The 26,265-nt window shown below is 47.9% G+C and overlaps 1 protein-coding gene across 1 annotated transcript in view; it reads right to left on the reverse strand.

The window, feature by feature from the left end:
• SLC9A3R2 (SLC9A3 regulator 2) overlaps window positions 1-26,265 on the reverse strand; it is a 91,424-nt gene that overhangs the window by 9,319 nt on the left and 55,840 nt on the right. Inside the window, exon 3 of the mRNA XM_024212466.3 lies at window positions 4,621-4,800. Coding sequence (XP_024068234.2) covers window positions 4,621-4,800 — 180 coding nt within the window. The remainder of the gene's footprint in view (window positions 1-4,620; window positions 4,801-26,265) is intronic.

Here is a 26,265-nt window from a genome sequence, read left to right on the forward strand (position 1 = left end):
CTCCTAATACTGGATGCAGTGATTAATTGCTGTCCTTTGTTGGATGCTAATTGGTGCCTGTAAAGGACTGAGATATTATTCTCTTCATTATTCCATGCAACACAGGAGGAACAATTGTAACTGCGAACCATTATTCCTGGTGTTGAGTGAGTACACTCTGCGTCCTGAGTGAAGAGATCCTGATGCTACCGAGCCACTCATTGCTTACAAGCACAGCCGCCTCCATTGGTTCCGCTCAATGAACCATTTTGAGCACTGATGGTTTAATCGCATTCTTTTCATGTGGTTACAAAAACTCAAACCGCCAATTCCTCATCAGGTTTGCGCTTCGCATCTTAAAAAGAAGGCTCAATAGATTTCAAAACAGATGTGTTGATTTAGTCTTAACAGTAGCACAATAGATATAGTCGATCATCTCACTGTAAAAGACAATTGGTAATGAAATTATCCAGCCCTCTAAAGACCTCTAGCTACTACATCACAATGAGTTTTGAAGGAGCTAAAGTGCTCAGAGATATTGTTCGCTGCAGAAAGGTTGTTAGCTACTGTAACTATGTTTCTATTAAAAGGCCTGGATAATTTTATAATCAGTTATATCTTTATCACGCATGTATGACAGGATAACTCAATTGTCATGTTTCAGGGCATTAGCTGATTCCTTCCTGACCCACTGAATCACTTTTCCAGCCCCACACCATCACAGCACTCCAGTTTACTCTCCTGCAGTGCCTTTCATACAAGGATTTCAAAGCACTTTACAAATATTAACATATTTTGTCTTCTCCCGCCCCCTCCCCCAAGGCAAGTCAGTATTACCTTCCCCCAGCTATCGATAGGAAACTGAAGCAAAGAGTTGCAAAGTGACTTGCCCAGCATTATACACCAAGTCAGTAGCAGAGCCTTGAGTGGAACCAAGGAGACCTGAGTAAGATCTAACTCCAGATTCACTTCTGAGAGGCTAAGTACCTTCGAGTGGGGTTTCACCTTACCCTAAACATTCAGCTATTGGCGACTGCAAGAATCAGGATACCAGACTAGACAGGTCACGATATATATGGCTGGGTAAAACTTGTCTTCCCCCAAAGGCCCAGTTATATTGCCACATGGACACCCAAAGTCTTGGTGCATTTAGCCGTTTAGCATCACATCATGAGGGCACCCTGTCAGGTAAATGGGTGAAGACCCCACCTAGGGGCTGGGGAGAGAGAGAAACACCTAGAAAACAACAGGGGCTAGTTAGTTCCACAAAACTAGAGATAGGGGCCGGCTGGGAAGCTCAAGCTTCCCCCTACATTTGGGAGGGTTTGGCTCAGAGGGGTGAATGTCCGTGTCCTGGCCCACTGGTAGCAGGGCCAGCCATAGCTGCAACCTGCAGCCAACATATCCAAGGCCAACACGCACCTAGGCTCTCCGCCTCCTCTCCATATCCTAGCAACGGGGGCTACCTTCTCCCCCATAACTCTTGCTGTGGAGGCTAAACAGCTTTCCCTGCTGTGAATTCAGGTCTCAGGACACGGCTGGGCATGTGGGCCTAAGGGCGGCTAAGGCTGGAAATAGGAACATCTTGGATCGCCCGAGGCTCTGATCAGGGAGCTCTTGGCTTTCTTAACCCTGGCTACCCCTGAGAGGCTTTGGCGAGACTTTTCAGTTCACATCAGTTCCTGCCTGGCGCTCACCCCCAATTAAACCAACATCTGGGCCAGTTCATAGAGTCCTGTGGAGCGGGGAGGCTGATGTGGAGGTGTGGTTTGAAACCCAGCTCCCTGCCGGCTCTGCCTTACCAGGCAGGGGGCAGCTCCTTACCCACAATCCCTGGCTCGCCAGTAAAACTCCTCAGCACAGGGGAGCTGTTTAGCATCAAATATTTATTTAAGCCCAAAGAGCCGGTGCATGGATCAGGTTTCTGGAGGCTCCGGGTCGCCTCTTGCCTCTTTGTGCGCGTCGGGGACTGTGCCAGGGACGGATAAATAAGTAATAAAATGCCACGCGGTGACATAATGATGGGCCATAAAGTGCCACCCCCTGCTAGTTCTCCCCCTCCAGACACACATGGCTATATGCATTAAACATCCAGGTGCCAGGAGAGTGTGTGGTCAGCCCTCGATGAACAGCTGGTGTCAGGGCAGGGTGCAGGCAGGGTTCATGGCAGCCCGGCACTGGTGTTCAAGAGGTATTTACAGCACGGCTGTCTCGCTCCAAAAATCAGGATAATATGAGCCCCCCAGCACCAATTAATACATTTCTTTAACGGAGACAGACTGCAGGCAGGCCCCGATTCAGCAAAGCCAGTTGGCACGTTGAGGTCGATGGGATTATTAATGGGGTTAAAGCCAGGCAAAGTGCTTTGCTGTATATCTCAATGCACACTCCTACCCACTCACCCCGCTGGGCCTTTGGAACTCACTTCCACTGTTGGTAAGTAATAGTTGGAGTTTGCGAACCTTCAGAGTGTGCTGCAAGACCCATCTTTGAGCCCTAGCCTGGAAGGCGGTTGCTAGGGCTGAGTAGTGGTGGTGTGGGATCCCAGGGGAAGGGTTTAAACTACCTCTTTGGAATTTACTATAGGTTTGTACAGCACCAAGCACAGTGGAGCCGCGACTTGGATGGTCTCTAGGTGCTACCATGATATAAATTTTAAATAATAACAAAGTAAGTTGTTGCTGGAGAATTTGATCGTGGGTTAATGGACAGCTCTGTTTATTTATTAGTGTAATTTTAAAATACTGTCAAGAGCATGCAGAGCTTTCGATGGTCATTCTTATAGAGTAGTAAAAATTACATGAATTAAATTAAAGCAATTACATCTAAGGGAAGGTGGTTCTTTCATTTTAAATATTTCTATTGTTCACAATTAAGTGAAGAGCAAATTCCTTTAAAGGATGATTTTTGTACTAACACACCACAATCCACAATTTCATGTTTTAAAGTCTATTTGCATAGTTTGTTACTACAGTTTCAACTGGAAACATTAGGCTTCATTTCCTGTCCTAAACTGTAGTGTGGTAGCAATGTTGTGTGCTGTTAAACAGCTGCCATACACCACTCCAGAGGTGGCTTCATTTTAGTGACAGGTAAAGTGATTGCTACCCATAGGTCAAAAATTCTCCTATATTTCCGGCATGGCTTCTCTAGCCACATTTGGCTGATGCCACTTCACTCAGGTCAGTGGAAGCTACTGCATGGAACCTGCAAGAGACCCTTAGTGCAAAGCAGAGAGAATTCTGTCCATCATCTGCAAAATGCATTGGGTCTTCTGGGGATGGAAGAGGCTGTGTAAGATGTTATCTAAAAGGATCAAAGGCGCATCACGGGGCAGCCCAGCAGATGACATTGCAGAAGAAGCAGAAAATGTCCTGAGCTTCGCTCCACATTACTCCGGGGTCTGGCAGGGAAATGCTACCAAAGATCGGGCTTGTTTCCTGCTGATGTCTGGGCCCCGGATGTATTGAAAGCAGGGGTGGGCTCAAGCCAAATCCCTGGATCCAGACGCACACTTCCCCCAAACTAGGGAAGTTCAGATCTGGACTTTGCAGCTCATCCCCAATCTCTGTGTAAAAGGGGCACTCAAGTTTGGAGATCCCAAAGCGGGTCAGAGCCCAAAAGGCACAGCTGAGAAAAGCATAGAGGCTGGATGAAGAAAGCCCCTGTGGCAGCAGCTGGCTCTCTGAAGGCCACTTAAAGCATTCCGCCCCTCACCAATGGGCAGAAGAAGGCTCTAGCTAACCAGGGCAATTAGCACTGCTCTTTAGAATTCAAACCAGTGATTAAGACTGGCTGCATTTAATCAACTGCAGAGCTTAATCCAGGGGAACGAGACGGATTCCCTCCAAGGAAATGGAGCAGCCAGACAGCTGCACTGGCTGAAAGAGTGGAGCATCATTGTAGGATTGCAAAACCATTCTCTGCAGTGGCACCTCCAACAGCCAGCCAGCTGCTGCTGGATCCTTGAAAGGAGTAATTCATTGTCCCGGAGAGACTCCTTCACTTTCTCTGCCATGGGAAGGTTTGCTGGGTTTTCAGAACACAGAAGAGGAAGTGGCATGACGGCCTTATGGGTAAGTCACTGGATGAGGCCTCAGGAAATCCAAGGTCAGTTCCCATCTCCACTACAGGCTCCCTGTGACACGCTGGGCAAGCCCCTTACCTTCTCTGTGGTCCCGTACACTGGGGGAACCACTGATCTGCCTCGGAGGATTAATTCACTGATGTAGGCCCTGTGCTCTGAGATCCCTGTGTGGGAGCCCTAGGAAGGGCAGCGGGTTAATGGCGGTTACAGTTCATAAAAATTGGAAGCTAATTAGTTCCTTTCCTGCCAACCTGCCTCTTTGCAAAGTGCAGCAGGCGGCATTTACCAAGCAGGAGCCCAGGAATCTCTCCAATGAGTCCACTCAAGCCCTGCTCACCGCTCTCAACCCAAGACTACCTCAAAGGTGCTCAAGCGCCTGACTTCGGCCCCCAAATGCCTCTGAGGATCTGGGCCTCAGCACCCTTTGCTTGGGTTGTGATGACCAACAACTTTGGGAGAGAACAAGGATTCCCTCCCTGCAACGCTCCTTCCGTCCCACGACAGAGCCCCCGACCCACCGCCCGGCTGCCTGCCAGGAGCCGTCAAGCCCCTACCTCGACAAGCTTGTCCTGGGGTCGGAGGCCCGCTTTAGAGGCTGGTGAATCGGGATCTACCGAACGGATGAACTGCCCAGGTCTGGACTTTTCACTGTGGAGGTTGAACCCGTAGCCACTGGGGCCTTTCTTAAGGTGACAGAGACGCGGACGCAGCTCCTGTGTTGGTCCATTGACATCCTGGTGAAAGAGAATAAAAGCCACAGGGTTATATTTGCTGCTTTAAAAAAAAAAAAAAATGCAGATGCAACAATTAGAAACAAAACCAACCCGGAAATGGCCGATCTGAGATACCGACCCCCTCCTCTCCCAGCTACACAGGGACACGTTAACATATGTATTTCCTCTAATTGAGTCTATTTTAAAAGCCAATTGTCCAACTCCATTCTGATACAAGAAAGAAAAATGCATTTCCTGAATCACAAACTGCTCAAATAAAATACACCCATTAATTTGGACTCCCACCTCTAAACACATGAGTCTGACACTCCCGCCCCAGCAGAAAAGGAAACAGAGAAACAAGAGCCTGTTTGAAGAACACCGGATTTAGGAGACAATGTATTAACCTTACTTATTTATTTAAGGGAGGATAGTGCCCTTGATCCTGCGGACACCAGCAGCCCTTGCACATGGCTATAGTACTATCTTCCCGTTACCGAGCTCCTTTCATTCGGAAGGATCCTGAAGAACCTAATAGCCAGACACACCCTGTCTCATAGGATCACTTCCCTCCTCACTAGGATGTGCCAAGGTGACTGCACAGGAATTCTGTGCAATGGGTTCAGGTCTGGCCATGGAGTAATTGCCCTTATCCAATGGAGAGTGCAGGCAGAACTTAGGGAGGTAGAACGGCATTGGCCATGGTGGAATTCAACCAGCACACTCACTCTTGCAAAAAGTGCCCGAAGTTGTCAGGACATGTGGATAAAGGGCATGCTATGGACCTTAATGGGGCCCCTGATACAGGGCCTAATATGGTCCATCCATTTCTGGGATAGTCCTGAGAAAAGACACGGAGAACGTACTAGTGTTGCTTTGTAGGGATCTGTGCAAGTCTCTTCTTATTGGGTCATGATTAGGAAACTGAACAAGACCTTTCAAAAGAGCGAGGTCGGCGTGCAATGAAACCCGACGTTGGCGATTACGTTGAACGTGCTGCCCTTGCGTCTGGCACTGAGGAAACCTGTCTGCTGATAGAACCCTGGCCAGGGAGGAGTGCCAACTAGCGTCTGTGAAAGCGGGGCTAAGAAGGAGGGAGTCTTGGGTTTTCATATTCCTGGCTTTGCAGCTTTAGACCCAACACTTACCCACGCCATGCCTCAGTTTCTCCATCTATAAGAGGCAGATTATACTTCCTTAGCTCAGAGGAGTTGTGGAGCGTCATTTATTAACACGTGTGAACACTTCGAGATCCTTGGGTTTGGCAGAGGTGTAATGACACCAGCTGTAAGGCCACGGACTACTATTGCCCAGTAGCTTTAGCGTCCAGTACAACTAATGTGTCCAGACACCCTTAGTGTGATCTTTTATGAGTAAAGCAACGTATGCTCTGATAAAGAGAGAGAGGTGGGGGGGGGGTCTGGGTACCGTGGCTTGAATTACTGCCCAAAGGGGCTTTCCGAACCCCTCTGTCCAGCCTTTTCCCGGACTCTAGCCGCGTCTCCCACAAGAACACGGAAGAAAACGGTCTTCCACAAGCGAAGAAGGACTAGGGAGGTGCTGACTCAGTGCTGGCGATGTGTCTGCCAGGCCAAGGAGAGTCATTGCAGCTCTCATGGCCACGGCAAGCCACTCCATGAAACCAGGTCCCCTTTGCTTCCAGCAGGGCTGAATTCCAGCCCAGCCCCCGCCCATCTCAACCCGCCAGGGGCCCATGGATGTTGGCTCGCCTGCTGAGTCCGGGCCTGTGAAGTCCATGCTAAAAGCGAGAGAAGCCTGGGTCTGCGGAGGGCCAGGGGGTGACTGTGGGGCTAGGTCGAGGGCCAGCCGTGACATGCCACTGCCCTTGTTAGCAATCGGTGTAGCTGATCTCTCTCGACCTTGGCGGGGCTGAGTGTGCTCTGGAGCCCTTGTCTTCTCTGATGAGATGGAAATCAGGGCGTGCGACTCCCGTGAAACGGCCCACGAACCTGGTGCGGAGCCACACGCAGCTGCGGTGAGCAGCTGGGGGGCCAGCCCCTCGCTCCCCCACACAGTGGCCATGTTCAAAGGGGTAACAGCTCCACCACTCCGCCTGCAGCGTGACTGCCACCACTGAGCAGCCAGCCCTTTCCCCCAGCCGCTAAGCGGAGGCTTAGGGACTGACTGGGCACCGATGGGGATGTCGCTCATCATGGCAGCTGCCTATCTGCCGCCCCGCCAGCCGGCGAGAAGCAAAGCATTTGGAGTTGAACAGCAAACCCCATTCCCCCCGCCAAAAAAACCCCTTATTCGGAAGGTTCTGAAGGGTCTCCCGTCTCTTGCTCATTTTTGCCGTTTCCACGCCCCTCGCTCGCTGCAAAGCCTGTTCCTGCAGCATCGCTGGACCGGCTGGGATCAGGAAGCTCCTGAAAAAGCCCAGCCTGACCCGTACTTTCCAGCCCGTTGGGCAGATCCAAGAGGAACGCAGAGCTTGGAGAAATGTCTAACCGCTGGGCGCCGTATCCCAGCCCACCTGCCGCGTGAGGATGGTGGAGCCTAGTTATTCGGGGGAGGAACTCAAGCCCAGGACGGCACATCAGGATTCCTGGGTTCTCTTCCCAGTTCTGCCACTGACTCACAGTCGAGCAATTTGCCAGGCAGGCTTGGATGGAAAGAACTGTTCGAACCAACAGCAGACAGCGTTAGCGGTCACTGCAATGGTTTCGACTCGCCACCAATATCAGCGAGCCCATGACATTTTCACCAGCTATCTTTCACTGCGCTCAGTCTGGATTGACCACGGAGTGCTGCTCACTCACTGTTGCTCTATCCTCTAGCCCAGGGACTGGGTTTCTTCTGTTTATTTTGGTGTAATTACAGGTGAGCCTGTCTCGCCAGTGCAGCTCAAACAAACATGTCGGTTTATCCTCTGGGGTCCCATGGAGCTATTATAAGTCCATGGAAAGTAAACATTGACTATATAAAAGCTTGCTGTGGGCAACAGATTAAAATTTCAGGAGCATGTGGTTTGTTTAGCACTTTCCCTCATTCACGTGAGCACTGAAAGAAATTGCTTTATTGCAATAACTAGGCTCATGGGGGTCAGCTCAGAAATTATTCAAAACTAGCAAGGGGGGCAGCAAATATTGGGGTTTCGCAATGACCGTTCTCTTTTTAATCCATTAGCAATAGAGCAGTGATGGATTTATATGTATATAGCTTAGAGCTGCTCCAAAAATTGCAGAAGTTTCCTGTGAACTTTCTTTGATTTTTCACTGAAAACAAAACAAAAGATTTTTTTCACTACAAATTTTCTAGTTTTCCTTAATTTTTTTTTTAAATCCAGCTTTAGTAAAGTATTTTGGGTTTTGTTTCTTTATGAAAAATCAGAAAGTTTCAACCGAAATGGAAATTTTCAGTGGGAATTTTTTTGTTTTAGTCAAAAAGCAGTTTTTCGGAGAAAAAAAATGCAATGAAAAATTCTAATGAGATCTGATTTGTAGATTTAGAAACCAACAGCTTCCCTATTGGGACGAGCAGGTGCGGTCAAATTCGTCCCCATCTCTCTGGCTCATTCAATGCTTGGCACTCCTGTGGGGCTGCCCAGACGGGGAGATCCACTAGTACCCAGGGGGGCTGGAACAATCTGTATAGTGGGTGTCCTGAGAGCCATTGAATCAAACTGTAAACCCTGCATATGATGGAAATCATGACAAGCCAGGGGGTGCAGCCTGCCCCCCCAGCACCCTTAGTTCCAGCACCTATGCTAGTACCAACTACAATGCGGACAATCGGTCTGTAAGACGCTGGACTAAAGCCACCAACTTTTTTCACGCAGGTCACCAACCTTGGTCTGAAGTTACCCAGCAGCCTGGCATGCCATTCCAAATCCCCCGAGCGACCCGTTCCCCAACAACCGACGGCTTTGTCTTTAGTGCCGGTATTGGATTGTGGTCTGCACACACAAGGGGACAGCCTCCTTTCAAACCATGATATTTAGCTGCAGTCAGAAGGGCAGCTGGAAACTCACGCAAACGCCTCCCACCTTTGCCTCATCTCTGCATGAATTACTTTGCAGTCCTTGGTATTGACGCCCTATTGCAGAGCACAAGCAGCGGATTAAGGTCAGCAAAATGATGCCGGTGCTGGGTAGAAAGCTGCAGACTGCTCAGGGTAGGGTGCAAAGCACTAGGTATAGACACAGTCCTCTACGTTGAGGGCTTTACTTGGGTCTCCAGGGGTGCATAGGTCTTGTGCTGGCCCTCTGCACAGGAGTGAACGGAGCCTATGCCCTACAGTAGTTTACACTAGTGTAATTATGGTGTTTGGATCATTATTATAAAATACCCATTTTTTAAATATTGGCTGCTTCCTATGCAACAATACTGATACCTTCCAGAACCCACCCTTAGTAGATCTAAGCACTTTACAAACACTAGCGGTGTGTCCTGAAGCAGAACTCAGGAGACCTGCGTTCTATTCCCGCCTCTGCCACTGGCCTGCTGGGTGACCTTGGGCAAGCCACTTTAACGCTCTGTGCCTCAGTTTCCCCAATCTGTATCATGACAATGACCTCCCTTTGTAAAGCACTTTGAGATCTATGGATGAAAAGTGCTCTATAAACGCTACCCATTATTATTAGCTGATTCAGTCTGACAATTCCCCTGAGAGGTGGCTAAGCACTATCTCCATTTGCAGGTAAGGAAAATGATCATAGGGAAACCCAGCTGCTACACAATTTAAGCACGAGGACAGATACACTGACATTAGAGCTGGTGACACAATTTTTTTTTTTAAAACCACAATTAACATTTTTCCACAAAAAGGCATCTTCGGTCCCAAAAAAGTATTGTGTTGGGGAAAGTTTTCAATCAGCTCCGAGCTGATCATCAGTCAGAGATGGAATATGACCCACAGGAGCTCATTAAGATGTTGTCCAAAAGAATAAAAGGTCACCACATCAATGATAAGGGATGGCTGTAGTGGAGGTGGATCGTTGTTACTCTGGGACTGCTTAAAAGGAAAGGGGAAATAACATAACACCTTTACCTAAAGCAGTTTGTTGCCTCACAGCCAAAACAGACTGGGGGCAGAGGGGTGTAAAAAGAAGCCATTGCTTGTGTCTAGGGATGGACTCAAATGGAAGGTCAACCCCTGGTCACTCTTGTTTGCTAGCAGCCCCTTAGCACCCGATATAAACACACAGGGTGAAGCAGTATTTTCCTCCCTGGCTTGCATTGTCACTGCTGTCCCTTATCTGAGAGATAAGGACCGCTCCCCAAGCACTCAGAAGCCAGAATCCCTCACTGCTCTCATCCTGCCAGGCTTATGTGACATTAAATGCACCATAAATATCTGCAGTTGCCTTTTCCCCTAACCTCTTAATCACATCAGAAATATCTCCAGATACAGGCGGTGGAGCAAGAGGCAGCAAAATGCTGCCAAAACTCCCCGCAGAGGCAGGGGGGACCAGTACCGCAGCTGCCCTCCCTGAACCGAGAACGAAGCAGCCGCGGGCTGGCGATGACAGGGGAGTGATAATTCCATTTGCCAGATGATCTATAGCCTATGCCTCCATAGCAGCCCGCCTTGCTCGCCGTGCTGGATGTCTGCAGAGCGCGACAAGGCTAGCATCACCTTGCACCAAGGGCAACTTCATGGCAGAGCCATCGCAGATTAGTACGCTCAGTAGATTGTTTTTCAGACTAAAAAATGACATCAGAGCGGAGGAGAATTCCATTCTTATGGCGGGTCACTTTGTTCTATGGAACTTTCAAACCGCACAAAGTAAAGATAATTGCTGCACATTGAGGGAGTATGTTAAAGGGTCACTATCAAGATAAAAGTCCTTTTAAGGGCACCGCTATCGCCTGGAGCAGCCAGCACAGCGTGGGGAGCTAGAAAGTCATGAGGTCTCTGCCACCACCTCCCAATGTGCCCTGGGGCAATTCACCCCACTCCTTTGCTTCAGTTTCTCCATCTGTAAAGCTAAAATAATTCTATAATTTATATTAGTAATCATGTGATACAATTCGTTTTCTAGTTCTTCTGCACTCCTGGACTCAATGCTCCAGGGCTTGCAATGCTTCAGGGAAACATATTTGACAAAGTGTTTTCAGCTACATTTATGAGCACACATTTCTGTTCGCATTAGGGTTCGTGAAACCAATTCATTTTCACAGGGGATCTAACATTTGGCCCAACCCTGTTTGACTGGCTCAAGTTAATATGGCACTCGTACAGATCTTCAATGAAGAATAGGAAAGGCAGTGAAGAGACCAATCAATTTTCAAGTCTTCTCTCATTTCCCGGCACCCTTGTCAAGACAATAATTACCTCTTGATGACACCCCCAGGGTTCGATGTCTGGAAAAACATCATGTAAACAATCCAATTACTCAAGAAGATTCTATAAAGATAGAAAGCTACACATCCCTTAGTGGAATGATGAAGCTGTGAATTTACTAACGGGATTCTAACCTCTTCTCTGTTATCCTTTTAAAGAAGGGATTTTTCTCCCTGGAAAATAATACGGGTCTGATCCAAAGCCCTCTGAAGTCAGTGGGACAGTGAGCTATTCTGAACAGGAACTGCTTTGTGTGTGTTTATATAGGGCCTATCACAATGCATCTGGGCTCTCAAGGCCCCACCAAAATACAAACAAATACAGTACTAATGTGCTTTGCTGAATCAGGGCTTAACTTTGCACAATCGTTTTTGTGAAAGAGCAGCTGCATATCACCACTTCTTCAGATGTTTGTGTTTGCCTGTCTTTTAGTTTTTGGACCTGAACATCAGCAAAGAGTGCTCCTTAGAGCTGGGTGAAATTTTTTGACCGAAATTTTTTTTTGGCAAAAAAAAATGCAGATTCAGCAACACCAAAACATTTCGCAAATTCATGTTGATTTTGAGGAATTATTTTGGCTGGAAAAATCCGTTAACAGTTCTGAAAAAACTTGAAATGTTTCAAATTTGTTTTTTATTTGAAACAGCTTTTCATTTCAGAATTTCCTTTAATTTTATTTAAAACATTAAGAGTGCTTGAAATTGAAACAATATGTTTTGTTTCACGACAAAACAAACAAAAAACAACAACACTTATTTAACTTTGTGGTGTCCCAAAAAAATCTAAAAGTTGTGTTTTCCGTTTGACTCAAAATGAATTTTTTTCTGATTTTTCAGAATTGCCAGTGACCCGAAAAATCCATTATTCACATTGCTGTGCTCCTCAGTGATACATCACAGCAAGACAATGGGAAATGGCAGGGGACTATAACCCATTCTGCTTTATAAAATATATCTTAGAGGGGCCAAATTAGTAGAGCTGGGTTTGAGAATTTTTTTTTTTTTTAAAAGCCCTGAAATCCTAGAGTCCATTTTCATTAGAAATAACAAAAGGACAGTGTCTGTGAGATCTTGTTTGAACTGTATTCCTGACCCTGAATCTGGTGGTCACCATGACTCTGAGCATGTACACCCATGTATACAAAATATTTTACTCCTATAGAGCACCAGGGAAGTCTTCCTGAATAACTTGTGAATGGGACCTAATCTGGCAGCATAACCTTACAGGGCCCTATTTTTGTTCTCTGGAAAGACAGCCTATCACTTGTACTGTCCACTAGTGGGACAGCTTTCATCGGGCACTGCGTTCAGGCTTTGCTCTGTTTGCAGACCTTGCTTGAACACAAGCTATGCATGACAAATTTAACAGACATTATATTTACATACCCGCCCGTGAACGGGGAAGGACTGTGGATTGAAGACTAAACACGCTGGATTACAGGCTTTTATAAAGCAATAAAGTGATGTTCATTCAAAACAATTTGTTACACACACACACACACACACCATTCCTAACAATTGCCTGGGCAGTTAGCAATACGAACCGGATAAAATCATTTCACGCCCTATCCTTTACGGCTGTAGCTTTCCAGAGCCTGAGGCTGTTGTGGGGAGGGAAGTGACATGACATGGCTTCATTTTTCTAACCAGTACGTTCCTTTTTCAGCTTTGAACTAAGCCAAACTCAGAAATGAAGTTCCTGGCCTGTCTGACATCTTAAAACAAAACCCACCAGAGAGGACTCCCAGATCCTCCTTTAAAGCACCCCAGGAGTTTCGGCCTGGGGAACAGGAGACAGGTTCTACAGCGGAAGCGTTCAAGTCTCCCACGAGCGGACGACGAAATGCTACAGTCAATGCCCGTTTGTTGTCTTTTAGCAACAGCCAGCCCCGGCTCTGGGCTTCGCACTGGGTTCTGACGGGGATGGAACCAGTCCAGGGAATGCAGCCCAGGGACAGTCAGCTCTCTCCCCCTCTTCTCCACAGCACCAAGCTTTGGTTCCAGGAGATATTGCCTTGTGCTGCAGCTGGTTTAATTACCCTGCCCGGGCACGCTGGGAAACAATGCGGCTGAAAACACAAAATAGCAAAAAACAAAGGACAATCCGTGGGCGGTTTGTTTTTTTTTAAACTGAGACGAAGCTGCCTCCAGCGGCAACTGGCTCCAGCACTCACCCGGCTGCACTGCTGCGTCTCAGCTGGGCTTTTCCACTTAGCTCTTAGCCCTGGAAGGCTCATTTCTTTCAAAGCTGAGAATCTTGGTCCTAGACTCCCGCAGCCAGATCCTGAGCCGGATGCAGAGCAGCCGAGGAGCCGGCCCTGTCCCGACTGAGGCAAGTTGAGGATCTAGCCCCGAGTTGTTACTGCTCACTGATTTGCAGCAGTGCTCACTACATGCTAGGGGCTTTCCAAACATCGAAGGAGGACAGCCCAGGAGCCGGTGCGAGGGCTGAGTCCTGGCACCTCTGGGCTTGCTGCATCACTTCTGAATGTAAAACATTGCTTGAGCCCCGGCCCCTCTTTCATTACAAATTAAGCACTGCCAGTCGCTTAAAGTCCAAGGACAAGTGAGTCCAAAGAACCACGCACACAAACTCCCCGCAACTCTGAAGTCTAGACTGCGGATAACCCTACGCGGGTGGGCAAAGGGTGCAGGGCTGGGAGAGGAAGCCCTCTCCTTGCTCGCTGGGATACCTGGCCAATAGCACCGCCAGCTCGGATTCTGGGCTCCTGTCAAACCTAGGGTGACCAGATGTCCCGATTTTATAGGGAAAGTCCCGATTTGGGGGGATTTTTCTTATATAGGCGCCTATTACCCCCCACCGATTTTTCACACTTGCTATCTGGTCTCCCTAGTCAAACCACTCAACGCCAACAATGGCATTTCAGCTCCTCTGGGTTCTGTAAGGGATGGCGCTAAATGCCTCCAAAGGGGCCTGGGTGGTCCGCCCGGCCCCACCTGTTCTTGGCCAGGACAGCAGGACCAGTACGAAGCATGGAGAGGGGGTAGGGAGCATGCTGCTCAGTGTGGGGTGGAGGTGTTACAGCTCCCGCTCGGACAGGCGACGTTCGTCCCCCGGCAGAGGGCCGGCACACCGGCTGCGTGAGCCATCTAAGCCCTGTTTTGAAGGTGAGTGGGACAGAAGTGGGGCACTGACATTTTACATGAACTCCCAGGGGAATTCAGAACCAGGCTGCCAGGACACCTCTGGGCACAAGTCCCACCACGGCCCTTTCCACAATGCAGGTTCTAACCTCCTGCACCCAAACGCAGCCCTACTCCCACATCTCAGTCCCTTCCCCTGTCTCCAGCACGGCTGGGAGACACTCTCTCACCCAAAACAGCCCCGTCTCCCTGCACCTACAGCTCTCTCACTGACAGGGCCACAGACCATGCAGACTGCAGCATCTCTCCCGCAGCCGCACGCTGTCCACAGGGGAGGTGCGCTCTCACTGCATAGGAAAACTAGCTCTCTTTCCAGCACGCAAGTCACAGGCATATTAGATTGCTAGGGTGAAATCCTGGCCCCACTGAAGTCAATGGGGTTTTGCCATCGACTTCAATAGCAGCAGAGGATTTCACCCATAGATTTAAGGCCCGAAGGCACGAGACTCATCTGAGGCCTGGCCTCCAGAAAGAACGGAGAAGAACAAGTGAATAAACACATGATGTTGCTGGAGGCAAAGCCAAGAGATCCCAAACTCGGCACACAGAGAACGTGCAGCGAAACTCCACACGCTCCACAATGGGCTTAAAAACCCAAGCGGCCGGCTGGTCAGCCTATCTCCGGATGGGGCCTGTTTGGTTTTGTGGGCTGCAGAGACCAGCTGCAAGCTGGAACTAAATATTTACAGGCTTATTTTAACTACATTGCAAGGTTAAAGTGAGGAGGCTGCAGCGGGGATCACAGAAGCTTCAGTAATTACAGCTCGGCTACACGCACACTGTGAAGGAGGGAGAGTCACCTCCCAGACAGAGACACACACACTGTTGTCTAGACTTGGGGTGACATTTTCACAAGCACCTAAATGGCTTAGGAGACTAAGTTCCATTTGCAAACGTAACTCGGGTCCAAAACTGCCAAAGGGATTTAGGTGCCTAAATCCCTTTGAGGTGCTGGGCCTGCGTGACTTCCAGTGAGACTTAGGCTCCTAAGTCACTAAGGCTCTTGACAATTGCAGCCTCGGGCTGTTTAAGGAAACTGACAGGTCTCTCCCTCCGATCACTGGGCCCAATTCCCCCTCTGCGGTACTCCCGTTTTGCACACTGGCGACTCAATCATTGGCACTTCTGAATCTGCCTAGGGGTATGTTAAGCTCTCCCACAGGGCTGCACTTGCTCACACGAGGAAGGCTTGCAGAATCTGGCCTTTTCGGGCTTTGCCTGCACTGGGAGTTCCTCCCCCCTTGCAGCACCCCTGGGGTGAGCACCAGTAGGAGCCGTAGTGTAGGCAAGGCTTCTGCAGCCATTGACATTTCTAATACCAAGACTCGGCCCTATTCTGAATGGGGCTAAGTGACACAGCGTTAAAAACCCCAACAGCCACGGAGTCTTGGCTACAGTAGGGCTCCCATTGCTAGCGCCAGAGGAGAGGCACCAGGAGAGGTACTCCCGGTGGAGAATTTTTTGCTGTTGAGACCCAGTGGAGACAAGGCTATTGCAAAGACTCTTCATTCGAGCCTGGTATGACGCCACTGCCCTCTCCCATTCAGCTTTGCCTACTCTACAACGCTATGATGCTTGAACCAATCCAAGTCCTAGCTGTAGGAGTAACCTAAGTATCTAGCTTGGATCCTGTGGATACATCAGCAGACGAGGAGTCAAGAGACATAGGCTCTGGACCCAGCTCTGCTATGGGCTTTCTGGGCACGTCACATTGCCTCTCTGCACTTCGATCTCCCTACCAGTAAAACAGAGATGACGATACTCACCCCGCTTTGTTAAGCACTTCGAGAGCAAGGGCATAAAGTGCTAAATCTTATATGATCTTCCCCTACGACCTTGTGAAACAAAGACAATTGTTTCCCTGAGCTCCCTACAGTAGCCGAGATCTCCAACTATGAGATAGTGGCTCCTTTATTGTCCTCGTTCTATTCCGAACAGCAGCTATTATTTCTGGCGGTAAAAATTTGGCTCTGATCATGAACCTGGCAATAAACTAATTTAGGCAAAGTTATGAAATGTAGTTTACCAGGAGGGATTCAAAAGGTTCTGCCTTTGTCCGCTGTTTCAATGTATGAATCTGAGTTAATTTAAACGGGAAACCATTACAATTCTAAAATCCACTGATAAAATGCAGGTACCTAAGACACTAGCTCTATACTATTGACAAACAGTGCTGTAACTGTTGGACTTCTGGAACAATTCAATTACCTGATCAGTGAAAACAACCATAATAAATGACTAACAATTATACATAGACTGATAGAAACACCCACACATGGCTCCTCTTTCTTCACTAACTTAGCAACCCAGGATTTTTCCCATGGCCTCAGAGCACTAAGTTCACCCGTATCTGCAAATGTTTCCAGCCTGCCCTACAGAATTCTTCAAAAACTGCAGAAAACAGGAAATGATTCAACGGATTGAATAATGTCAGAGCTCTGAGGCTTCTAAACGACCCTAAAGGATGATTAGGGCCTGTGGTCAGGAAAAAGCTTGTCTCTTTCATGTAGAAGGTACATGCCTGGGGTTTTCTTTTCATGACTTTAAAAAAAGGCTTTTAAAAAAGAAAGAGCAAAAAATTTCAAATCTTTTCTCCTTAAAGCATAGTGTAAAAAAACCCTGCAGTTTCCATAGCCGTGGAAGGTGTTGAAAAAGTGAAAATCGGCAGATTTCTCTTAGCACCTGTTGCCCCACCTTAAGGGGAGCTCCTAAAAATCAAAACACAGACTCAGTAATGAGATACATAATTATCAGCTATATTGATTGTGTTCCCACTGCCTGCCTGCCCACAAAGTCCAGAATAAACTCCCAAAGACCCGATTCACTGTATTACATTCGCTTTGTTACTGATCCCAGTCTCTTCCTGCCCAGACCACTGGTTTCAGGAAAAGGACGCGGTCGCAGGTCTTTTAAGTGAATGCAGAATTATCCTAGGAATAAGATCTAGGAGAGGAGACTATTATTGTGCAGGGAGGAAAAGCCTTGTTAACAGGGAGGGCAGTTAACCATTGAAAGAACTTGTCAAAGGTTGTGGCGGATTCTCCATCACTTTAAATCGAGACCAGATAGCTCTTTGTAAAAAAAATATGCTCTAATTCAACCACGTGATATGGGCTTGATGCAGAAATTACCAAGTGAGATTGTCTGCCCTGTGTTATACAGGAGGTCAGACCATCTGATCATAATGGTCCTTCTGGCTTAAAAAAAAATATATCTATGAATCCATGTATTCGCTAGTGGTTAGAACAATGGGTGTTGGGACTTTGATCCCAATTCAGTAAAGCACTGAAGCACACGCTTAACTTCCAACACATGCTGACGTCCCCTTGTCAATGGGAGTCAGGCACATGCTAACATATTTTGCTGAACAGCGTTAGATTTAAGTGCATCAGTGTTTTGGTGAATCAAAGCCTCAGTTTCTACTGTCGGCTCTGGTATTTATTTCCCCTATGACCTCTGCCTCTGTTTCCCCATTTGTGTACTGAGAACAATACTAGTTCCTAGCTCACAAGAGCAGCTTAGGCTTTAGGAAAGCGCTAAGGCCCAGATTTGGACAGATGTTGCTGTGCTCAGCGTTGCAACGCCTAGCCTATTTAGGACCCTATGTCTCAGTTTCAAAAGGAATTTAGGCACTTGGGATCCAAAATCCCATTGACAGTAAATGGGATTTAGGCTCCTCAGTGCATAAATCACTTCTGAAACTGAGATGGGGGTGTTGCAACATTAAGCGCAGCAACACCTAAATACCTTTAAAAATCTGGGCCGAAGACCCTTCGATGACTCTCTCTAGGAGGACGGTATTTTATCTGGTCCCAGTAGGAACACATGGAGCAGACTTACAATGGTGCAAAAGTGATCTCCATTAAGAATAACCTTTCAGTCCTGGTTTCCTATTATGCTCTCCCCAATATCTACTCACTGTCTCTTTCACATTCTTTGAAACATAAAAGCCAGTTACATACATATTCTTATCTTTATGTACGTGTCTAATAGATCAAGCAGAGTCTGCTGGCATTCTGTCAATATGTATATATTGTTTAAGTGACATTCTAACTCTAAGTGTCCCAAGGCAAGTGTTGATCACTAGGTTCTATAAAGTGGAATATAAATAAATGGTGTTTCATATTCCACTAATATAAGCATTAAGTTTGTGTCCACCCACCCACACACACACACACACGTTCGCACACACTCTCCCGTTCTGAGATTTTCAAAGTCACACGAGAGATCTGGATTTTCACTGCATTTAAATTTTTATCATGAAGCCTACAAAAAATCTGACAGTGGTTCGGCAGCTGGTATGCAAAGGCAGGGAGCAGCATTTTGTTCTGGGTTTGTACAGCGCCTCTCACAATTTTATCACAACTCTCATGAAGTCTCATGATTGTGGGAGACTGACTCCACATGACTTTAGAACACTTGTAGTTGGCAATACTATTGCTACTGAGTTCATTAAGTCCTGTCAGGCCTGCTCCAGGCATATTTTGGCTCATTTCTGGGCCCTTAGCGCTGTTCCCTTTGCCAGATTTATAGGGCTCGCTACGGCGACTTGGGCTCACGAGGTAAACGCTCATTCATTCCCATTTTGCCACTAAAACCCCCAACAGCACATTCCGCCATGGAATCAGCATCATAAACATCACCCGCCTTGATTAACGAGAGGATTCAGTACAACTAACTAGTCAAGTGTCAGGCTCTGTGAAACAGAATCAATTCTCAAAAGCACCAAATAAACCTCAGCTGAGATTTTAGTCTTTGCTGCTTCCCCAAGTGGAAGTTCACTTTCTACCTCTATATTCTGGGAACCAGTGTTGAACTGCAGCCTAGCTAAGCCCAGCCCAGCACTGTTACACCAGCACCCCAATACCCTGCTGTGGAAACTCAACAGAAAGTTTGACACTACACAAGACTAGCTGCTTCAGTGCCTATGGTTGCCAGCCTCCATTCAGGGCACAACACAATGAGCTCAGTTCTCTTGAAGACTGTCTATCATGCACCCACCACTGCGTATAGAGAGTGAGGCACCCTTCGGTTCACTTGAATATCCCAGTCACAGTGTCCAGGCACTGATAGACCACCTGTTCTATGCAATCTGTGGAACTCCTTGCTGGAGGATGTTGTGAAGGCCAAGACTATAACAGGTTTAAAAAAAAGAACTAGATAAGTTCATGGAGGATTGGTCCATCAATGGCTATTAACCAGGTTGGGCAGGGATGGTGTCCCTAGCCTCTGTTTGCCAGAAGCTGGGAATGGGCGACAGGGGATGGATCACTTGATCCATCATTCCCTCTGGGGCACCTGGCACTGGACACTGTCGGAAGACAGGACACTGGGGCTAGATGGTCTGACCCAATATAGCCGTTCTTAAGTTCATTTTGGAAGGTGAAATTAATGGGATACTCATGTGCTTAAGGGTAGGCACTTGCTTATGTGCTTTGCTGAATGCAGACCTTTTTGAATAGGGAGTTAAAAGGGAATACTTCCCAAGTTAAAATCATATATTAAAAATATTCCTTCCACGTGTTACACACCACAACTTAGATTATTTAAACTGCAAGGATATACAGATCTGAATACACTTGTTACTTTTCATGGAGTTTGTGTTTTATTTTGTGCATTTTGCACAGCTTGGAGTACAAGACTAGTTTAATCAGTTTCACGTTCTGCACGTTGCCAGTTTCACTTTCTGGTTCCCCTCCAGGGCTTGTGTGTCTGAGTTCCCAACCATCTACAAGCAGATTAAAGAAACACACAGAACCACACCCTGCATTTTGGGCCTAACCCACCAGGCAGCGTCCCTTTATCGAATGCTTTATATTTTTCTATTTCGACTCCACCTTGCTTTGTACTGAAACTTCACACGCTGAAAAGTTTTCAGCAATAGAAAACAGGACATTCTGTATGCAAGCAGGGGAATGAGTAAGTGGTCAGTCATCTACACTCAGCCTTTCTGTAATGACCTCTTCAGGTCAGAGTTGAGGACAACAATGGTGTAGGGGAGGTTTAATTTGTCATGCACTCAGAATAGCTGTGTAAGATTGATTTTAGTGTCTATCACCCTGTGCACCTGGCTGAGGGCAGAATGAGATCAGAGCTGGAAGATGACAAAGGGGAAGGTCTGTGATGGGAGCTGGGACAGTTGCTGAAACGCTGGGGTCTGAATGAGGAAACTGAGTTCCTCCAGGACTCTCCAAAGGAGAAGGAGAACTGAACAGGGATATGCAGGTCATCTGGTCTAGAGAGGAACTGACTCACTTAAGTCCCATTTACACTACGACATCTACCAGGTTGGGGGCACACCACTTGGAACACAGCTTGCTCTTGCAGTACAGTTGGGACGGAACTATGTTTGAATCACGTTTCTGCACCATCCAGGGCTGTTGCATGAATCGGGAAAGTGATTCAAACATAGTCGAATGGCATTTAAAGCATGTCAGGGGACTGCTAGGTCATACCTGGGCCTGACTCTTTTCGGGGTTACCTGAGGTGCCTGGGATGAATCACCACGACTTGCTCGCAGCAGGAGGGTACCTTGCATGCCCACCAGGAGAAACTCCCCTATTACCGGATACTAGCAACACAAGCACTCCAGGTTCTGCAAGCCCTGCTCTTTCCTGCTGCAAGTTAGCAATTTACACCCCCCGCTTCGTTACATTCAAGTGCCCAGGCCCTCGTCCTCTGAACACCCACGAGGTACCCCGATCTATTGCCTTCATGGAATCAATGCAGCCCCGTTTACTAGTTTCACCTCAGTTCAACACTCTCCTTAGCACAAGGCACTTAGATGTGTCTATAACACAACCAAATGGAAGTTTATTTAACAGAGCTTGAGATTCACGTACAAGCAAGTGTCAAGTTTGGAAACATCAGGTTAGAGATAAAAGAGAAACACAAAAGCCAGTCAACACCCTTTACTTATTAACAAGTTACTTTCCTGCCTAATAAGACATTGCTCACCCACCGGTCAGCCCTTACAGTACTTGTCCAGTCCAGAAAGCTGGGATCCACCTTTCATGAGACGCTCCTACAGGCAGTCTCTCGCTGTAATGGATAACAACTTGTGCTCTTTCTTCTCTTATACACCTATAGACTATTGTCTCTTAACCTGGGTGTCCCTCATTCATAGGCTTTTCTTGGGGTTCTTTTGTCTTTGTAAATGCTCCCATCTGCCTCTTTCCCAGACTGCACCCATGGGCAGGGCGGGCTGAGTCGAAGGATGTTGATTGTTCTCAACTCACTGTTGACTGAATCCGTTTGACATGCTTCACTTCCACCGTTTTGAAACATGCCATCCTACGTTATGTAACTCTACAGTCGTTTCCTATATAAACATCTCACAAGAACAGTGACAACCTTAGTTCTTAGCTTTTGGCCGAGCCCACGCAGGACCCGTTTTGGTGAAAACTGAGAAGAGGGTCAGACACGGGTAATATACATGTCTGGACACGTCTCTGTCACGCTGGGTCTCTCCCTAACCACCCAGTAGGTTTTAACAGTGTCAACAGGAGCTCAGATCCCAGAGTTCCTAGTCTTCTGAAGCACAGAGATTTGCTCAAAACCATCTGATGAACTCTCCCCTTGGCAGGGGTAATTGGAGGTGTGAGACCAGAACAGATCACTTTCTGATAGTCTGGGGGGGGAGGGAAGGGGGAAGATCCTTTGCTGAAGGAAATCAAAGCTATTCATAATCACCACATAATTAAAGTGCTCATGTTCTCCCACATGCTAGGGTTTTCATTGCTGCCTACAGACTGTTTCACAGAGACAACCTGGTCCTGAAACAATCGGCCAGTAACGTACAAAGACGCCCCCGGGTGACATACGTCGTTCACAAGGAGCCCGGGGAGGTTTGGTGATTGCACTGTCAAGGCAACTTTTGCATTTCAGCGCAGAGGTTCTGATCCATTGACCTCGGCAGGCTTTTGGGGTCAGGCTCAGAATGCACCAGCCCTAGGCTAGAGGGTACGGTGGGTGGGCCAAAAGTATTGAACAAGGCCATTTAAACAATGCACTGGCTGAGAGAAGCCCTCTTAAACAAGGACAGTTTTTTATCTGCGTCTCGAAAGACACAGCTCATTCCCGGCATCGGGTCGCAGGTACCATTAGTTACTCTGGCAGAGAGATCATGGCTGTCTGAGAGGCCAGTTTAGCTTTTCGTAGAGACCAACTTATACTGCTAGGGACCCTCTAATCAAGTGCTGGGGCTCCCGCAATCCAATTATATCCTCTCCCTGAGGTTCCCCTCTCTTTTTCAACAGCGTTGCTAGGAAATTGGCTGTTTTAGCCTCAGTCCTAATCTCAGAAAGGCCCAGCGCCGTGGAGCTTGGGAAGTTACTGGTCGCACAAGAACACTGAGGAGAGGCGGGAGAGAGTGATTGGATTTTTTTTTTTTTTAATCTTTAAGATCTCATTTTAAAAGCACATTCAGCACTGGGGAAAGGTGCCAGCTTCACAGCCCTTCAGGCTCTCGAGCCTCATCCTACGCACAGAACGTTTACAGCACAGGGAACTGCACCTCTCCATGGGCCGCGCTCACATTTCAGCGTAGGATACTGCAACAAACCTGGGGCAGCCTCGGACTTCCTGGTTGTCACTGTGCTGCACAGCGTGGCCAGCTGGATATTCGCGGCAGTAACCGGGACAGAACCCAGATCTGCCTGCTCCCCAAAACAACAGGCCCCTGCCACTTGCACTAAGGGAGAATCTCCACAAACTATTAACAGCAGAGGGTCTATGGCATCACAGTTCTGATTCCATCCAGGACAGGAGAGCGGCGCACACACCTGCCCACCAGTCAGTTCTTTACAAAGTTTTCATTTTCTCAGCAGAACAACATGCAAAATAAATCAATAAAATAAACAGCACCCATGGCCCTTAGGGGAATCAGATTTTTAACATTCTCTCACTTTGAATCTCAAAGATGTTTTAGGTTAATTAGATAAGGAAGGTTGGTAAGTTGCCAAACTAAGGAACGTTTTTTTTTAAAAGAAGACCTGTGTGATATTTAACTTGGCTCTTTCAATTTCAATCACCTCAGCCTTGACCCATCATCCAGAAGACAAACAAGGGAGCTCCAGCATCAGCCGGAGTGGCCTGTGCTCTTTCCCAGAGCAAAATCCAGCCCAGTGTTCCCTTCATGCCGCAGTTAAGTGGGTTTTGCTGTTTACTTTGCACAGCTAAATAGGGTCTAATCACTCCCATTAGGAATCATGCCGTTTTTGGAAGGATTCCAAGCTTCAAAGCGCCCTGCGACATGTCAAGCTTTTCCGCCTTGGCTTAGGCAGAGCTGGAGAAAATGCAGTCAAGAGCATTCTTGGCTAATTTACATTGTTAACATATTTTCTTTTAAGTCAGCTCCAGTGGCGTTTCCTTTCCTTGTACATGTGCCTCTGGTCAGAAAATGGCTCCGTGAAGCCTCCACTCAGTGAACAAAAGTCAGACACACACAGACTTCAAACCGTGCAGCAAAGAAGGAGAAAGCACCAGAACCTCCCAGGGTGTCAGACTGATCCCAATCACCAGCCAACACACATGCTCACAATCCTATTTTAGTAACATCTGCCGTGTGAACAATAGCTCAGATTAGACCACAAGGAAAAATGTAGTATAAACCTTATGCAATTGATCATCATTCCATATTTATATTACCATAGCATCCAGAGACCCCAATCAGGACCACAGTCCTAGCGCTAGGTGCTGTACAAACATACGCACTGACCCAGGTTGCAGTTATCAAAGCTGCAATGGGAGCCATTAATTTCAATGGGAGCCGTGGCAAAAATCCCCTAAATTGACGTTGGAAATGGTAGCAGTGGTCCCTGCTCCACGGAGCTTACCGCCTGCTCTCTTCCTTGCTCCGGCTTTCACGGGGAAGCTGGACAGGATTGTTTAGAGTAAGCCACATGGTACTTTTTAAATTTTTTGTAAACTGATTTGTTGCATTTATAATATGCTCATCCCCAGGGTCTGAGTGTGTCAGTTTTCAGTGATCCTGTGTTAGCTCAGCGCGGTTAGTGTTTACCGGCTGATTTCATGGAAATTCACGACAATGTTAGTGTCCACATAAAAACGACATGTGGGGTCTAAACGCCTGAGAGTCCTTTTTCCTTCCCCAGGAAAAGAAATAAATTGCATCTCATCTCTCACAACAAACCCATTTTCTCACTAATGTTTATAACCACTCTTCGCACTCCTCCAGGGATAAATTTTGCCTCTGATCTCCCGCTGCCCCTGTCCTCCCCAAGCCTGGCTCCAAACGCAGCAGAACCAGTCTGGTTCTGCCCAGCTGGGAGACAGAATGTGGGGAGGCCAGTCAGGGAAATAGCGCCCCCAGCATGGGCTGAGGGGGACGGGTCTTTGGGGGATGGGTCCAAGGGGGACGGATCTTTGCTCTGGTGCACAGGGGAGCGATGAGGGATGGTTCCATGTGGTACGAGCCACATGGCAGGGGGGCAAGACCTACAAGGGCTCATCAGTGATTAACCTGGGTCCAAGAGCTCTGCGCCTGGGGATCATTGTCACCAATCCTGTCACCTCATTATACAGATCAGAGAACCAAGACACAAGGAGGGGAAGAGGTCCCTGGTAGTGCAGGAACAAAATCCATCAGCGACACCCTTCCATACACACACACACGCTTCAACCCCCGGCTCCAACCTCTCGCACAGGAAACAAAAGACATCTGCCTGCCAACTCCCAGCACAAGTCACACACCCCCAACAGCCAAAACACTCAGGGCGAAATTCTGCTAGTGGATCCTTAAGAATGAAGTGCTTACAAAGAACGGAATCCGTTCAGCTCAAACGCCAGCGTGAAGAGCTGCCATGGGCAAAGGTCGGGGCTAAAATAAAGTATCACGAGAACACGACCCCGGGCCGCAATCCCACTAGAACTAACCAGCCCCCTTTCAGTTCAGCAAGAGCATCCTCCTGCCATCTTCTACTGTGCAAAGTAAAACAACGCAGGACTTAAGAGAAGAGAGCAGTAATCCGGACGGCAGCTCGCTGCTAAAACTGTTATTGCTGCCTGCAGCCGCGTTCATTGTAAGAACCAGAGAGAAGTTGGGTTCCTGCCATAGAAAGGAGTGGAGATTATTGTCTTCATTCCTATTAGTGCCAGCAATCTGCCGCGTATTGCAGCAGGACTGGGTCGCGTTCTCTCTTGCTCGCTCTCTGTAAGAGAACAGCTCAAATTTTCCCATTAAAATAGCACATGAAGGGGTTCATTGTAGTAGGTCGTCCCGCCAGGACACAGAGAGCTCAGTAACCCACGATTGTGTATGATAGAGGAAGCCCCTATTTGGCAAGTCTGTAGGGTCTGAGTCACGGGTGCTGGAATGGGGGGGCCGGGGGCCATGTCCCCCCCACTTTTTACTGGCCATAAGGGCGAGCGATGGGGGGGTGGGGGCGGAGAGAAGTGAGTGGGGAGCGGGGCTTGGGGGAAGGGGTGGCGCGAGGGCGGGGGCTCGGGGAGAAGGGGCAGCATGAGGGTGGGGTCTCAGGGGGAAGGGGTAGGGTGGGGTAGGGCAAGCTCACACACACACACACACACACACACACACACACACTTTTAAGGGAGCTTCTGCCGCTCCTGGTCTGAGTTAAACACAATCACGTAGCTTACTTGGCTGGTGAGTCTCAACGACTCTTGAAACCCAGGCAGAAGCTTCTATAGCCCACAGGTGGATGCTGGGACTTGGGGGCTGCATTAGATCTTTTGGGGACATCTTTTTGGGGGACCTCCGCTACCGCTGGTGGAGCTGCACTGGCAGAGATTTCCCAAACAAGCCAAGCGCAGGCACAGCAGAAAGGGGTGGGTTCAACTGATCCTTCCCTAGAGACCCTTATTATCCTGTTCACCCTATTCGATCCTTTCCCTCCTAGAAACCTAACCAGATCTCAGACTTGCCTGTTGATTTTAAGAAGGCAGCCTGGTCTAGTGATGAGAGTAGGGGACTGACAGCCATGATTCCTGGTCTCTCCTGCTGGCTGTCCTGAGGACTCACTGTATCACCAAG

The sequence above is a fragment of the Terrapene carolina genome, unplaced genomic scaffold (assembly GCF_002925995.2).
Source record: "Terrapene carolina triunguis isolate 2854851 unplaced genomic scaffold, T_m_triunguis-2.0 Scaffold93, whole genome shotgun sequence".
In the NCBI taxonomy this organism is placed as follows: Eukaryota; Metazoa; Chordata; order Testudines; family Emydidae; genus Terrapene; species Terrapene triunguis.